The sequence below is a fragment of the Oenanthe melanoleuca genome, chromosome 4 (assembly GCF_029582105.1).
Source record: "Oenanthe melanoleuca isolate GR-GAL-2019-014 chromosome 4, OMel1.0, whole genome shotgun sequence".
NCBI lineage: Eukaryota > Metazoa > Chordata > Aves > Passeriformes > Muscicapidae > Oenanthe > Oenanthe melanoleuca.
The window spans coordinates 51879648-51895242 of record NC_079337.1 but is presented as its reverse complement, the minus strand read 5'-3'; the positions used below and the strand labels follow the sequence as shown (position 1 = coordinate 51895242).

The following is a 15595-nucleotide window of genomic DNA, read 5'->3' as shown; positions in this document are numbered from 1 at the left end:
GATAGATTTTTGCCCAGTATTTTGAGAGGTATCTCTATGTGTTTATTTATCATGCTGGTAGTTCCTCTACAGGCCTTGCTATCATCTCCTCCTATGACATAAAAAATACAGCTAAGATTTTAGAGATAAAGCAAGATACCTTTGTTTTAAATTAACTTAGATGAAAAAAATATGAAATAGTAAATTTGAAAATATGATACCAGTTTTGATCTACTATACATGAACCAAACAGATGAAATAAAAAAAGAAAACATTCTTAACCTACTACACAATGGGACATTCCTCATCAGGCAGACATGATGGTGGTCTCATTTTACAACTACTAAATCATCTGTAGGTTCTTTCAAAATTACAACACCCAGGAACTCATTAATAAAAATATCACCAAAAAAATCAGTTCTACACTGCCTACTATTCCTACAAAGAAAGACAAATTGATCACTGATATAAATACTGGGGATTGTGTGGAGGCCATGGGTCACGCTCAAATTAAGTTTGCTTTGGAGAAACAGATTTTTTTTTTAACCTAAGCAGTAACTACTTTACAGGAATAATTACTCATAATTGAAAATAAAAGTCAAGCTAAGACAGAAAATGGAAGCATTTTATTTTAAACCTGAATGATGAATGAGAATTTTTAAGAACGCTTTATTAATTGCAAAACTCCTGTCACCAGGACAGAAGCCTTCCTCTGCTTAAAAAGATAAGCTTATTTAAGATGATGACAATGCAGTGCTCAAAGGCAAATGCACATAAATTGAGTTTATCCATTTTCAACTTGGGAATACAAAATTTACCCCTTTCTTGATTCCTGGTTGATATTGCCTCTTGAAACTAACAGCAACAGTTCTATTCCTCTGTCTCAGTTTTTATGGTGCACTTCTCTGACCTTTCAGAAATATGAAGAATTCCCAGAAAATCTGTAGATGCCAGTGCTCTCTCCCAAGTACTATTCATTTTTGCATGTTACTGTACCATGTTATTCCAAGAGCAGCTATCTGCAGTGGAAAAGTTGGTGCTGAAGACACTGTGTTCACCCAGCATATGTTTCAGGGGATTTTAGTTTGAAGGAGCTTGAGTTGGACCCATGAAATAAAAACTCTGTGATGACATTTGGAAAGCCCCTTCCAGTTTAGTTGCTTTGTAACTGACTTTGGTTCTGGCACCCCCAGATCTCCCTTCATCTTGAACAAGCAGCGTAAGTGGGAACAGCTGGGAGATTAATGTACCACAGATACATCCCCTGAGCTCTTGGTACCCACCTTATGACCAGGCAGACAGAAGTAAAAGAAATAATACCTAGCCATGCTGCTTTGCTCTGAGCTATTGGTGATCCTCTAGTTTCCACTCTGCTACACATTCTCATAGCCGATGCAACAAAGCACAAGGGAAAGCAGAAAAGGAACCAGCTGCCTGGCTTTGTTTTGGGCAGCATTTGTTTTCTTTCCAGGTTGCTCTGAGCAGCAGTAAGGCACCTTTCTCCTGATTTAAAGGGCTCTTTAAATCTTTCTGCTTCTCTCAGAAACAGAGAATGAGGGCAGGAGCTGTCCCATTCACAGTGCCATGTGGCTCCCTGTGTGGTATCTGGCATCTTCCTGTACTCTGTACTTCACAACAGTATTTTTGAAAGTAGGGAACTAAATTAAGTGTGTCTGTATCTCAGAGAGGCAATGAAAGTAAACACTAGTAAACTTTACCTCTTTTTCTCTAGTTTTCCTATCACAACTATACTCTTTGATAAGGCAGTGCAGAGGTGTCAAATATGACAAGGATGATTTATTTTTATTGCTTCTTTTGAAATGATTAGCATATTTTTCTTTTGATTTTTGTCCTTCTCTCTTCAGTTGCTCCCTCATTCCCATTTAATTCTCGCCCCTTTCTTCCTTTCTCCCCCTTCCTTGTTTTGTCTCCCTCAGGTTCTTTCATTGTCACATTGTGCTCCTTCAAATGCCGCACACATTTGTCAATGAAGCCTCTGTAGTGGCTGGAAACTGAGAAGACCCTGTACTGCTGCTTGCCAGGCAGCAGGGGACCAGGGATTTCTCAGTTTCCAGCTGCTTTTGAAGCAGCACTGATTGGTTTCTCTTGCTGCTGCAGAAAAGGCTGGCACACGGGAGCAACAAATTCAGCATGTCCTTCTGGCCTGTTTTCAATAGATCTGCAAGTGCCAGAACAGAGATGGGGAGCAATTTGATGCTGTCTGCTCAGCCACCTCTCTCTCTGTTTACCAAAGGAACAGTCTCTCCCTTTGCTTTTCTACCAATTTTTCTTTAACTTCTGTGATTTCTTTCTCTGCCACATCTTTTGCCAGTCCATTACTTCAGCTTAGCCAGAGTTTCTATAGAACCTTAAAGATATTTTTCTCTTGTGCTACTTTTGCAGTAGTATTTAGGGTGAACAAACAGTTCTATTGCTCAGTGAAATGCTGCTCAGTCACTAACACAGTGAAATAGATTAAAATGTGCAAGTAAAAACAGAGTAATAACAGCTGCATTTGTAATCAACATAAGGGACAAGACAAAAGTTTTCTAAGTTTATTAAGGCAAGACAACCCTTTGAATGCGCCTTTTAGAAGATTTCTATAATACCACCAACAATGGGAGCATATTTGAATATTAAAAGCTTTTTCTCCCTCATGAAATTTTAAGTATCCCCAATATGTTTGAAGAATCTCCTATATCATGCTTAGGAAATACCACTGCAATGATTTCTTCAATCAGGCAAATTCAAGGGGTTAAAATACAATCTGTAAGTGGGCAGAGTAAGCAGTGAGAAGAGATGCAGTACAAAAGCAACAAAAGTCCATGATAACCATATATATGCCCTAGGCCAGCTGTAGATCACTAAAATATTGCTTTCAAAAATACATAATTGTATTTTTTTAATCCATTATTTCCTAATGACCATTTATCTGGCCATTAGGCATTAGAAAGTGGCAGACATTACTGCAGATGGAATTCAGAGAACAGGTAGGAAGAAGACAGGTTAGTAGATTTCAAAATGAGTTCAAGGGAGATATGTTAAGAAATAGCATATAAGTGGTCTGGGGGTAAAAATCAGGCCAAGGTTCCACCAGGCAGTAAATCCAAAGTTACAAAATTACAGTTAATCCCAGATCAAAAACTGTCTCTTGATGCAAAGTATTCAGTTGGCACAGCTGAAGGTGGAAGACTAAATTTGTTCGAAAGGGCCAAACCTTCCCTCTGTGCAATTTGAGTTTGATCAAACATCACTTTTTTCCTCCCTTAGTTGACATTGATGCAGCATAAAGAATGAAGCTGGCATGAACAGCCACGATATGTATTTATTCTGTGTGCTGTGTGACTCATACTGTGCTTGATCTGGGCTGAATTTATGTTGCCCAGAGATGTGGTAACTCCCAGAACTACTCTTTATAAAAACAAATCTACAACCTCAGAGATAAAGGGTAATGTTAACAAAATAGAAGAGTCAACATAAAAAGTTAAACTCTTATTCTTATTCTAGATTTTCTCAATAGCTCATCTCCCACTTAAGTACCCAAATATAAAAGCTTCCAGTCAGCCCCTGGATGCTGTAAGGTTTCAACATTAGACTCCTAAGGTGTATGCATAACTGGATACCCACTAGGCTGGACATGGCATAGATTCATTTCATCCAGGCAATTAAGAAAAATAATCTGAACTCTTTTTTTCCTGCAATGATAGACTTACATAGAAGTTAAGACTATGGTTTATCCAGGGCAGCATTTAAGTATTTCACATATGATTGAGGAGGAGGGAATATTCCACCAACGAGAGCATGGTTCAGAGGTAACATGTCATAGAACAAGAGTACCAACACAGTTGTTTGATTGCTCATTCAGTAAAAGCTTTATTTTTATCAGAAAACTTATTTTATTAGTCAGCATGTATCTATTCTTGTGGTTGACATTTGCTAGTGACCACAAGACAGACAAAGTTTCTCCTGAATACTGAAGTCCCTTATTTATCTGCAGAATACATGAAACCAGTTTTAAATTTCCCTGGCATTATGTGAAGAATATCACAGTATCCTAGAACGGTTTGGGTTAGAAGGGACCTTAAAGACCATCTAGTTGCAATGGGCAGGGACACCTTCTACTACAAAAAGTTCCTCAATGTCTGAACGGTGCCCAGAAGGATGACTGGGAAACCCACCCTATTCCCTACACTAATCTAGTCTCTGGCTAGTAGAATAAAGCCTCCAGCACAAATGCAAATAAGCACTGAAATGAGATGATTTCCACAATGTAGCACCTCTCCATGGTGGACTAGATATACAGAACAATCACTTCTATGGGACTACTAATGGAAATTACTTTCAGTTCCCACACATTTGGAGCAGATGTACATCAATAACCTACAGGCTGAAGGCTTTCTGTCCTTTCATTTTATTACTAATATCCTCACACAGCCACTCTGCCACCTTCCCATCCCTTTCCTCTTCCTCCCCAAAATTAGAGATACAAAATTATTTATACTTTGCATACATTTTACTATGTAAATGCTCCTAAGCTATAAATTGACTTTTCTGTAGCTTCTACTTCAAATGCAGTTCCACAGGACTGTGTGGTAAAAAACATTATCTTTTAGCTCAGACCTCACTGCTGAAAGCCTACCTAACTGCAGTACAAACCTGTGGAGTTCATCTCTGTGTGGAATGGCTCAGGGAAAGTGTCCTCCAAGTACAGATATGTAACTGAGCTGCTGAGGCTCTCCAAGAAAACAAGCAAAGGCTGCTCTGCATGCCCTCGCAGGCTCCAGAACCAGCTCTGCGGCTCTGGCAGTTGGGTGTCCTGGTGCCAGTGAGGCCAGGAAGGTGGAGTCTGGAAGACATGTGTGCAGCTACCTGGAGGTCTCCTCTTCCATATCATGTTTCAGGAAAATCATCCAAGAAGGCTCTCAAACATTACATGGACTAGAGAGGTTTTATGCAAAAATGACAATTGATGCTTAGTAAAAAGCAATTGAGGATAGGACCTAACAAGAGAGTGTTTACTTGTGCCAAAACCACTAATTATCAGATGAAATGTCAAAGATTATGTATGCGGTAGTGCTGTGACAGACACTGTAGCTATGTGAGGCAGGGACTACAGCAGTCCTTCATGTTTGCTAGCACAGCATAATTTCTAGTTATTTGGCAATGAGCCTCACTTGAAAAATGTTCTGGGTGCAGCTCCACCTGCCCCTTTCATAGATTTCCAGAACTACTGCCTATTTCTCTCACCCCATGCTGGCACTGCTACCTGTTTTAACAGTGCAGATGCTGAGACCAAGCTAATAAACTCAGCTGAATGCAGATGCCTCTGCACTGAGCTCCATTCCTCCCCTGCTTCCATTTTGATGCAGCACTGGACATAGCTCTGCAGCAAGCTAGCCCAGACCTGAAAGAAGGGTTGTACTTTTTACCTCTACATACCTTAACGTACAGCCAGCAAAGCCCCTCGAGCTCTAGGCCCCAAGGGTGTCACGCCTGTACGCGTATGTTCAGCCAAGGGTGCAGGACAGCGCCAAGTGAAGGGTTTGCAGCACCCGACAGTAACGCCTGATGTGTCACTCCAGTGGTGGTGAAGCAGCCGTTTTCAGCAGAAGAAATGAATTACTCACTAGCTGCTGTTAGGCCGAGGAGATGCTAAAACTGCTCATTTGGTTTCAACATCACAGTGACACAGTTGTACTCATCCGGTTTCCAAGAACTGTTCAGCTTACGTCAGTCAGGGCTCTCCACATCTTGCTCCAGCACATGGCATAAGCCCCAGAAAAAGAGATGTGCATGCAGAAGCTAGGTTAAGTGGCAGAGATTATCTTGCTGCTGTTACAGAATAACATAGCCAAGTTTTCAATATTTATTATCAAAGCTTTTCCCATTTAACAATTTTCTACAGAAGACTTTGACAATAGGAAAAGGGGAAACACAGAGACCCAGGCAACCTTTCAGCAATGCTGCGTCAATTACAAATACAATGATCACTAGGTCTGGGCTTATTGGTGACAGTTTTTCTTCCCTTCAATTTGTGTTACGGCCTGAAATCACAAAGCTGTGATCCCCGAGAACCTCCTTTGTAATGCATATCAACTTTCGTTGTGCCCCTTTGTTCCCAATGTGATGGAGCATTGTGGTGCCTGTGTCCAGGGAGCAGGTTCGCTTTATTGTTCTTGTAAATATGTACTGCTGGGCGCAGCTCGGTGGAAGGCATTGAGTTTGTGCATGACTGACGCCGACCCGGACAACTGCTCTGACCCCCAGCAGATGGTGGTGCAGGGACTGCAATGATCTGGAAGTAATAGCATGTGCCATTTCTTTTTGTTTGGAACAGACAGCCAGACCCTGCGTTTCCCTCCCCTGCACAGCAACAGCTGTATATACAGTAGGGACCGGCGCACCCCTAACTGTCACTCCAGTCCTCCTCCTCTGCCAGCAATCAGAAAACCTCGGGCTCTGAGACTTCATGGAGATTAAACACTATATGAACACCACATGGCTCTTTCCAATGTTAATAAAATTGTGAGTATTGGGGCATAGATCAGTTGCTTTCCTAGAAAAAAGTGAGTAATAGTTAAATATAAATATATTTACCACCCCTGATATTAGACTTTGCAGTGATGGACTTGCTGGTTTTTAACTTCTGCACAGAAAAAGACAGGGCACAGGAGTCACTATTAACAAGAATTTTAACTTTTAGACTACAAAGAGACTTTCCATAGCTTAAATAAATTTTACTTGTCATTTGTATTTTTCAGAGACCAAAATAAGTGTTTGTTTTGAAAGGAAGGTATAAATGGGTGAAATCTCACAAGTGATGTTTTCTCCAAGGCCATGGGAGATTTACTGCTTCAAAATGATAGCAGATCAGTTTGCATTTGATTCTGTAAGAAGCCAGATTTTTTTTATAACTCACAGTGTATGAGGCAGTTCATCAGAGGCCAGAAAAGACAAATTATAGTGTGATGGATTTAATAATCACCCACTTTATGTCTGGCCTGTGTTACCAGTCTCCATAAAATTGTCCTGACAGTCCAGAAGGGAAGTTCCTTGGGATGGATGGAGCAACTGCTCCGTGCTCCTCCCCTCTCAACCCTAGCTGAGACGGCTGTCAAAGAAAGGGGCTGAAAACCAGGTGCACTCTAAACATTGTATTTCTGGCTGCTATAATGCTTCTGGGAGGCTTTCAGCTGGCAGGTCAAAAAAAAGCAGACTTGAGCACTCGAAATGAGGAACAAAAGTAGGGTAGGAGTAATAGCAAGGAAATCCTCTAGACTTTCCCCCATTTTATACTGGTATAAACACCTCTTGAGGATTTTATACACAACACCCCCAAGCTATAAGCCCATGTTTTCATTGTGAGACATCCCTCTGTGACAGAAAATGTTGTTTAATTCAGTGCCATCTCCCAGTTTCTGTATAAAAAGAGGAAACCGCTTCTGGATTTGCCTCTCTCAATCTCCCCACATTAATGAAATATTCCTGGGGGGACCCAGTCTCCCAGGGCACAGCATCACAACACTGCTATCAGGTTACACTCAGCCTCTGTTGCTGGGCTGATGGCTGAGATGTCTCATTATCTTTAATTTAGAAATTTCATCCTAGACTTGAGGAACGACCTTGTTAAGTTTGCTGAGACCAGCTTAATTTTTGACAAGTCCCCATCTTTTGAAAAAAAAGCAACGTTGGGAAATCCCTGCTCACCTCCAGTGTAAAACCATCTTGGGTTCATCACACATCAGGGCTGGGTTAAGAGAAAAATCTTTGAATTTCTCTTTGTATGACATTTAATGAAAATTACCGCTCAATCTGAATTTCTTCCAGACTTTCCTCATTTTGATTCTAGCAGCACTACCTCAAACAACAAACATTTAAATAGAAGTAGCTTTACTTTGTTGACTAATCCCATTAGCTTTAATGAGTCTTATCGCACTAGTAAAATTATGCATGTGCTTAGCTCCTGGCAAGGTCAGTGCCAGTAATGAGGAGAAAAACAAACTGATAATGAAACCATGAGTAATAAGAATGTCTGGATATCTGCATTTCTAGAAAAAGATATGGCTGTCTAGAACATTAAAAATTAAACACTACTTAAGATTAAGTGATGTTAAGATTAAAGAAGAGAGAGTGAATCCTGACCCAAGAAACAGTAAATAAAATTATAGAGAAATTCTTTAAGTAATTATCATCCATGACATGTCTTCAGTAACCTCCATAACAGCTATAAGCTCCTTACCTTAGTTATAACTTATCTGTTCATCCATTCATTTTACAAAGTTCATCAATATAATATCAAGGCACTAATGAACTTTAGCATTAAAAGGTCATGCGTAATTCACTAAAAGACAAAAATTCAAATTCTGAGCAATATTCTCAGGCAATTTGTATGGGATTTATTTTCAATAATTCTAGCCAAAAATAGTCCATCTATCTTCACGAGGAGGATTATGGGAAAATGGTCTATGGAACAGCAAAATGATAGTAGTATGAAAGCTAGACTAAGTCCACAACCACTAGAACATTTGTAACCCAAAGAGGTACAAACATGGCAGTATTACAAGTTAACTATTTTTTAGGATTACATGTTCTTTGGCAATGCCTTTAGACTATCTTCTGTTTCAAGACTGTATAACTTCCTCAATGATTTAAATCAACAGCCCCAAACCAAGTATTATCTTTATAGCCTGCAGCCACTGACAGTCTGTAAGCTACTAAAACCACAAAATTAGTTTAATTTCTCTATATAGGACCAGAATGAGGCTTACCTGTCACTAAATTTTCCAAACAGCATTTATATGGTATCCAGCTTTACACTTGTAAACCAATTAATTTTCTAACTCCTCTCTAGCCATAGACAGAATTCCTGTGTGCACATATTTGTATGTAGAATTATAGGTTAAGGATTTCTGTCCACATTTCCTCCTATCTGACATAGTCTGTAGTCTTAACTGGGACAAAAATTTTCCTAATACATAGTAAAATCGGATGGTTTACAATGGCAAATGGGTTTTTCATGATAGTTTTATCAAGAGGTTGTGTGAAGTTTGTGGTTTTCTTTTATAGCAGGCTGATGAATTCTTTTTTTGTACCTTGTTATAGTTAGTTTGAGATTTCGTTAAGCATCGTTCTGTTACATATTCCCTGTAAGAAAAATGTGTACAATTAAGAATGTGTATTTCTTTTGTGTTTTGTAGAATCAAATGAGTTTTCATTCTTTGTTTTCAAAAACCACATTTTACTTACAGGTAGAGGTGAAATCTGTCAGCATATATTTTCTCAAAGAGCCTAATGAATGAGAGACCAGACTAGCTGAAAAAATCAGCTCTAACTCCTTCACTAAATTACAGGCTTGGATGTGAGTGTAGATGGTGAATTAATACACATCAGAAAAACAACAGAAGTGCAACAGCACCTCTGGTTAAAATGTTTTCCTGCAGAAAGATATTTGTATTCACACCAATTCAAGCTGTAGCATTGCAACATCAGTTTGCATTTATTTATGAATAAAATCAATAGAACATCTGGAATCATATCATCTTTTAATCTTCCTTTTGCTTTGTTAATTATTTGTGATAATTCACAGTCTAATCAACTGAAAACAAGTTTCACGTGTCTTCCATGTACGTTTTGGAAAAATGGAGATTTTTACAGTTTATCCTGCTGTACCCCTTGTAAGGAATGACTCTGTAATCCTGCATCCTGTGGTTTAATCTCAGAACTGGTTTGGTGCATCGCCACGGCAGAAGGTCAGGGCAGCAGAGCAGCCACGCTGCCGGCAGCACCAAGGCGGGGCCTGGGGAGCCCCGCTCTGCGCTGCCTGTGAGTGCTGGGCTGCAGGGGCTGGCACTACCCGGTGTGTCGGCCAGGCTCTGCCAGCCCCCAGGGCATTTTCACCTCCGGGTGAGTCACTGCAGTCTGCTGGTACCTGCAGGGGCACCCCGAGGATGAGAGGGCTGATGGCACCAGCCATCACTGCAGAGGGCTGTGTATGGAGAGCAGGGCTTAGGGAATAACCTGGTGGACACTTGACTGATGGACAGGCATCATCTGCACGAGTGAAGGGAGCAATGCTGTGTAAGAAGGTTCAGAGGTGCACTCTTTGAAGAGCTCAGTAAAACTAAGGAGGGATACAGGGTAGTTTTCTCGCAAAGTGACAAAAAATTTCACCCAGTGGAAAATAAGTGAAGATGCTATTCTGGGGTAGGGTGAGGAGCAAAGTTTAATACAATGCAAAGTGTCTTAACAGGCTTTTCTAGAAAATTATTTAAAAATAAGAGGTTATAGAAGTCAGTCATCAAGCTGTTCACACTGTTAACCTACATAACCACATGATGTTATTACTGTTAACCTCACCTTCCCACCCCCTCCTCCTTCCTAGTGTTTTCTATACTCCCTGCTTCTTGTCTTTACACTAAAAGAACACTCTGGGAGGGAACTGTACTTGCCTTCAAGGCAATACCATAGTGAGGCCCAAGCTTGACTCCAAGCCTCTGGGGACTCCCTCACCAAGGTACACTTACACCTGAGCCCACATTAAGACACAGATTCAGATATTTTCTTCGCTCTACCATCCTCTTTGAGACTATGATGCACAAGCAAAAGCTATATAACAATGCTCCTGCTGCAGACTGCTAACTAGCCTATTCTTTCTCCTTTTCATCCTTAAGACAATGTTGCAAATTCTCTGAGCTGTGTTGAACATCAGCATCCATTTCAAAGAGCAGACACTTCTGACATTGAGCTGGCTGGCTAACAGCTTGAGTGATAACTTTTGTTGGCACATACACCGCAGCTCAGATCTAAGAGATGTTCTGTGGGCAACTGCCTGTTTATTTGCTTTCCTAGACATGTGGTTGAACCACACTGTACATCCTGTGCTCATGAAATTCCAGCAGGGTTGTATCACAGTGCCTACCACTAGAATGTGTGATTTACACCACCTACAAACTGCAACATCTCAAGATAAACCTGCTCCCCATAATGAAGGTCCAAACTGCAGTTCTCACTACCTAGAATGCTTTTTAAGGTCAGTGAGTTTTAAAATAGCTGGGATTTTACAGGACACACTGTGAGATGTTTTTTTGTAAGACAGGCTGATCTGAGACAGTCTCTTGTCCCCATGTCTCTCACATGCTTGTGCTAAGCACATAAGAAACTTAGGATTGCTTCTACACAAAAGTGCGGAGGTCTTTTTTTAACTCATCTTTCTCCAAACCAGCAAGGTGGGAAGCAGTTGCCAAATGAGAAGCATATTAATTAGCTAGTGCTGTGCCCAAAGGAATGAGCTTAGGGGAAACCCAGAGCCAAGGCTGAGCTGGAGAAATTTGGTCTGGACTGGTCAAACAAGCTGTTGAAATCTTTGGCCTGGTTTTCACAGCTTGCATCCCATGCTCCCTGCTCCTGCTTGCCCTTCTCCAAAGCTGAGCTGCTTGAGCACTGCTGGCCAGTAGCTCCTGCAGTACCTTTGGTGGGACAACACTCCAAAAGACCTCCTTCTCTGCCCACACAGAGGGCCTGATCCCTAACAATTCCATGGGCTCGTGCTAGGCTCCTTGTCTTTCATCTTCTTTTCACACAAAGCAAGACTGAGAGGACAGGGGAACTGAATGGATACTCAAGGTGAAGCTACTGGGATCCACTAAGCACTGGCCAAATGGCTCTGTCCACATACACACGTGTTGGTGAATCCAAGTTCGAGGTGGTCCTGTCCCCCAGCTGGCAAGTGAGAGTAAACTGGATTTCCTGCTTTAACAGCCTTCCATTTTCAAAGGCAACTAACGATTCTGAGCACCCAGCTGGAGTAACCTGGCAGAGCATCTGCTTGGAACACGGGTGGGGCCAACACTTGTGGAAATCACAAAATCCTTCAAAGGCACCTCCAAGCTGTGCTTCTCCAAATTGTTCCTGAAGTGACAGGCATGATTCAGAACACTTTTGCCAACCTCAGCTGAGCTTAAATCAAAAAGTCAAACTACTGATTTACATACCAGAAGCAAAAATTTAAATGGTGCAAACCTGGTATTTAAATGCTTCTACCTCAGCTCTGAAGTGCTCATACTCACTACGGGCCAGAAAGTAAGATCTAGTTCCCTGAGGTAGTGGATGCTTTCAGTTTCCAATAAAGTCAATAGGAATTGTTCACACTCTATGTGAAATACAAACTTTTAGCAGCAAGAAGAAAATTCAATGCATAAACAATACTAAAAAAAACCTTTAGTGGCTTATTATCTTTTCTTCCACCAGCTATTTACATAAAGTTCAAGCTATTGTTTTTGATTTGAATAGTATTCCTGGCCTTTTGAACTGAAGATCATTTATAATTTTTAAAAAAACCAACAAAATAAAAACAATGGTTGTTTTATAATGTACTGCTGTCAGTGATGGAAAGGACTACAATGGTTTCTGATTATTAATTCTTCGAAATAAGATACCTGCTCCAGTATCCAATTAATCTGGTTATTAATCAAAGCGCCTTCATTGTAAACTATTAAAAGAGGATAGACACTGGAGATTATTGTGTGCTATATTTTTAGATTTTCCAGTTTGATTCAAAACACACTAAAAGAGGGGCCCCATAAAATAACCATCTAGAGACAGTCCATGGCAAACATCCAGAAACTATTCTTAATGGAATGGAGTTAGCATGAGCTGAGATCATTCTTTAGCCTCGGGAGAAAAAAAAAAAATAAAAGAGATGTTTTTAGGAAGAGATTTCCAAAGGGATTATGAGTTGCTCTTTGCAAACAATGCAGAGGATTTCCAGTATGCATTGTGCTTTTGCCGAGAACTGTGCCTATGAGGGAGCCAGTCAAAGTCCTCTTGTGTCTAATGAGGAGGGGGAAATCATGATGGGGAAAGTCCCTTAATGACAGGAGACAATAGCTGTTTGTACAGTGCGACGTACAGAAAACTTTGTCACCAAGGAATCTCTTAAAATGCAATTTTACTTATCTGAGACATTATTCATTGAATTAGCATTAGCAGTGAAGCACGAATGAGGGCGGGAAATCTGAAATCTTATTCATGGGATTACTAAAATGTTATTTTTTTTCCATAATTTGAAAGACAGCAGAAATACAGAGCTAAAGTAATAAAGATATGGGCTTTGGGCTCTCAGCAATCTTTAAATCAATGTAGCATTTGTCCCGAAGTTAGACTGACGTGTTACACTAAACACATAGGGGAAGTAGAACAGTCCGAAGTCTTGATGTAGAAGGATAAGTTTTCAGATTTGGTCTCCTAATGGACAATCAGACCCGCAGCCCGAAGGGGCAATGTTGTTAAGTGAATCCAAAATTGCGGTCTCCTTTTTTTTGGCCGCATGCACACGCCGGATCGCAGCCGGCAGTGGTGGGGCAGATACCCGCTGTCCGCGGGCCCAGGGCTCGCCCGGCCGCCTGGGGCTCTGCCAGACTACACTGCTTCTGTTTGCTAAACAAACGCATCTTACGCACTTCAGCTGCAAATCAAAACAGAATTGTGAAACCGGGCGCTTAATATAAAACCGACTTCTAAAAAAAAAGGATGTTAACAATTCCATGTAAGAAACCTAAGAGGTCTTTCTAAGGGCTGTGCCTCCAAATCGCAGCCACACAAAAAGCGTTCTTCCCGGCGGTTCCCGTTCCCAGCCCCGCGCCAATGGCCCCTCAGCCCCGGCCGCGCCGCGCACGTGCCGGGCCCGCGGGCAGCACGAGGCGCGCGGCCCCACGCGCGCTTCCCGCGGGGGTGGCGGGAGGAGGCGGTGGCTGCCGTGGGCCGATCCCCGCGCGCTAGGGGCCGCCCCGCCCCATCCCGCCCCCCCCCCCTCCGCTACCCGAATGGTTCCTCCCTCCCCTCCGCCCCTCCTCGCGGCGGCGGGGGCGAGATGCGCGAGCGGGCAGAGGGAATCCCTCGGCTTCCCCTGAGCGCGCTCCGCTCTCGCGAGGCTTGCGCCGCTCTCCGCATGCCGGCTGGCGGCAGGCTCTCGCGAGAGCGGCGCGGTTCCCACGCCCGGGCTGTTGTGTCTGAGGGGAGAAGCCCGGGCGCTGAGTGGGCGGTGCGCACCGCCCCCCCCTCCCGCCCCGCGCGTGTCTCGCGGGCCCGCGCACGCGCGCTCTGGGCCGCGGGGAGGGGAGCGCTCTCGCGAGAGTAGGAGTTTTGGCGAGAGTTTGTGGAAGATGGCGCCTGTTGTGACAGGGTGAGTGCGGGGCGTTCGCGGCGCCCGCGGGAGCCGCCGCCGCCCGGGGCTGCCTGGGCGAGGCCGCGCCGCGCCCGCCCGCCCGCTCCTCGGCCGCCGCTCGGAGGAACGGGGGGCTGCCCTCCGGACGGCCTGGGGGCGGGCCCTGCGGCGCAAACCTCGCGGGGCTGGGGTCCCGCCGGGTGGGCGCACGGAGGAGGCGCCCCGGGTGCCGGCCCGGCAGCGGCCGCGCTCTCCGGCCGCCCCGCGGCACGGGGTCGCGGCGGGTGTGGGCGTTCACTTTGCTTTCCTTCTCTCCGGCATGGACACGCCGGTCGGGACTCCGTGCAGGGTCGGTGCGCATCTTGGCTGCTTCAGAGCGGGTCCCGCTCTGAGGGCTCCCAGGGGAGCGGCGGAGCCCAGCTGGGAGGGGACCTGCGGCTGGCACGGGCTGTTCTCTCTTCTAGCTCGTCCCGGCTCGTCCCGCCGCAGGCGGGGTCCTCCGGGCTCCCCCGGCCACGGACCGGGAGCGCTCGGACAAAGGCTTTGCTGCTGTGGTTGAAGTTGAGCGCGGTGCCCAGCGCCCCTCGCACGGCGGGCCCGGCCCGGCGCTGTCACTCGGCGGCGGAGCGCTCCCGGTCGCGCCGAGCGCGGGCGGGCTCTCCGCCCCTGCTAGCAGGACACCCGTTCCGTCAGGCTGGGTCACCGAGATTCCCTTTCTCGCCTCTCTGCACATCATTCCCAGGGCTTTGTTGAGTTTTAGCTGCCTTCCTTCAGATGCTGCGGTGCAGGGGAGGATAGCAGCCTCCCTACGCCACTAAGCCACGCTGGATCATAATGAATGGTAGTCTCCATCCCTTTTAACCACAGTGGGTAATACTTAATCATGGCTAGCCAGCTGCAGCATGTGTCACTGTAATAAGTGACACCCTCTTAGCCACCTACAGCTGATGAATAATAACAGGTCCAGATACTGCTGGTGTACAGTACGCAATCACACCTGCAGTGTTACATTGCACGTTGCCATCCTCGCCACATCTTGATTGCTGCTGCTTATTTTAAGTGCCGTATCCTTAATTTTGGACTATACTGAGCAAGTGTGACCTCTCTCTATGTGTCGAGGGAAGAGACAGTCAGGAGAAGAACAGGCTGTTTCTATATTCCAGCTGTTTGTTCCAAATGAAATTTTGTGTTGTTAAAGTACTTCTAGGTCTTTCTAACGTGGACCTTATTTTAAGATTTCACAGTGTGTCTGTGATCTTCTGTCTTCCCTGTGGGATTACATTGTCTACAGCATTGGTTCTGTGGTTAGAGAGCAACAGCCTGCTTGGGGGTGGGGTGGAGTTGGTTGATGCTTTTGTTCTCGTGGAGAAGGTAGCATTATGGTATTTTGTTGTTATGTTTGGCTACAGTAGTGTTTCCAATTCCTCACTCTTGTTTGTCAAAAAATAAATCGAA

General features: G+C 43.9%; 1 protein-coding gene across 4 annotated transcripts in view; it reads left to right on the top strand.

Moving 5' to 3' along the window:
* The window catches only part of RBPJ (recombination signal binding protein for immunoglobulin kappa J region), a 147994-nt gene that overhangs the window by 75406 nt on the left and 56993 nt on the right, over positions 1–15595 (top strand). The window contains exon 3 of one of the 4 annotated variants that reach the window (XM_056490924.1): positions 6317–6504. The exons of 2 other annotated variants lie outside the window; for them this stretch is intronic. In XM_056490924.1, the coding sequence (XP_056346899.1) occupies positions 6449–6504 (56 nt within the window). In that variant the 5' untranslated portion in view covers positions 6317–6448. Of the gene's footprint in view, positions 1–6316; positions 6505–13829; positions 14159–15595 lie in introns of those variants that run through there. One more of the 4 variants, XM_056490926.1, reaches the window with a different exon arrangement.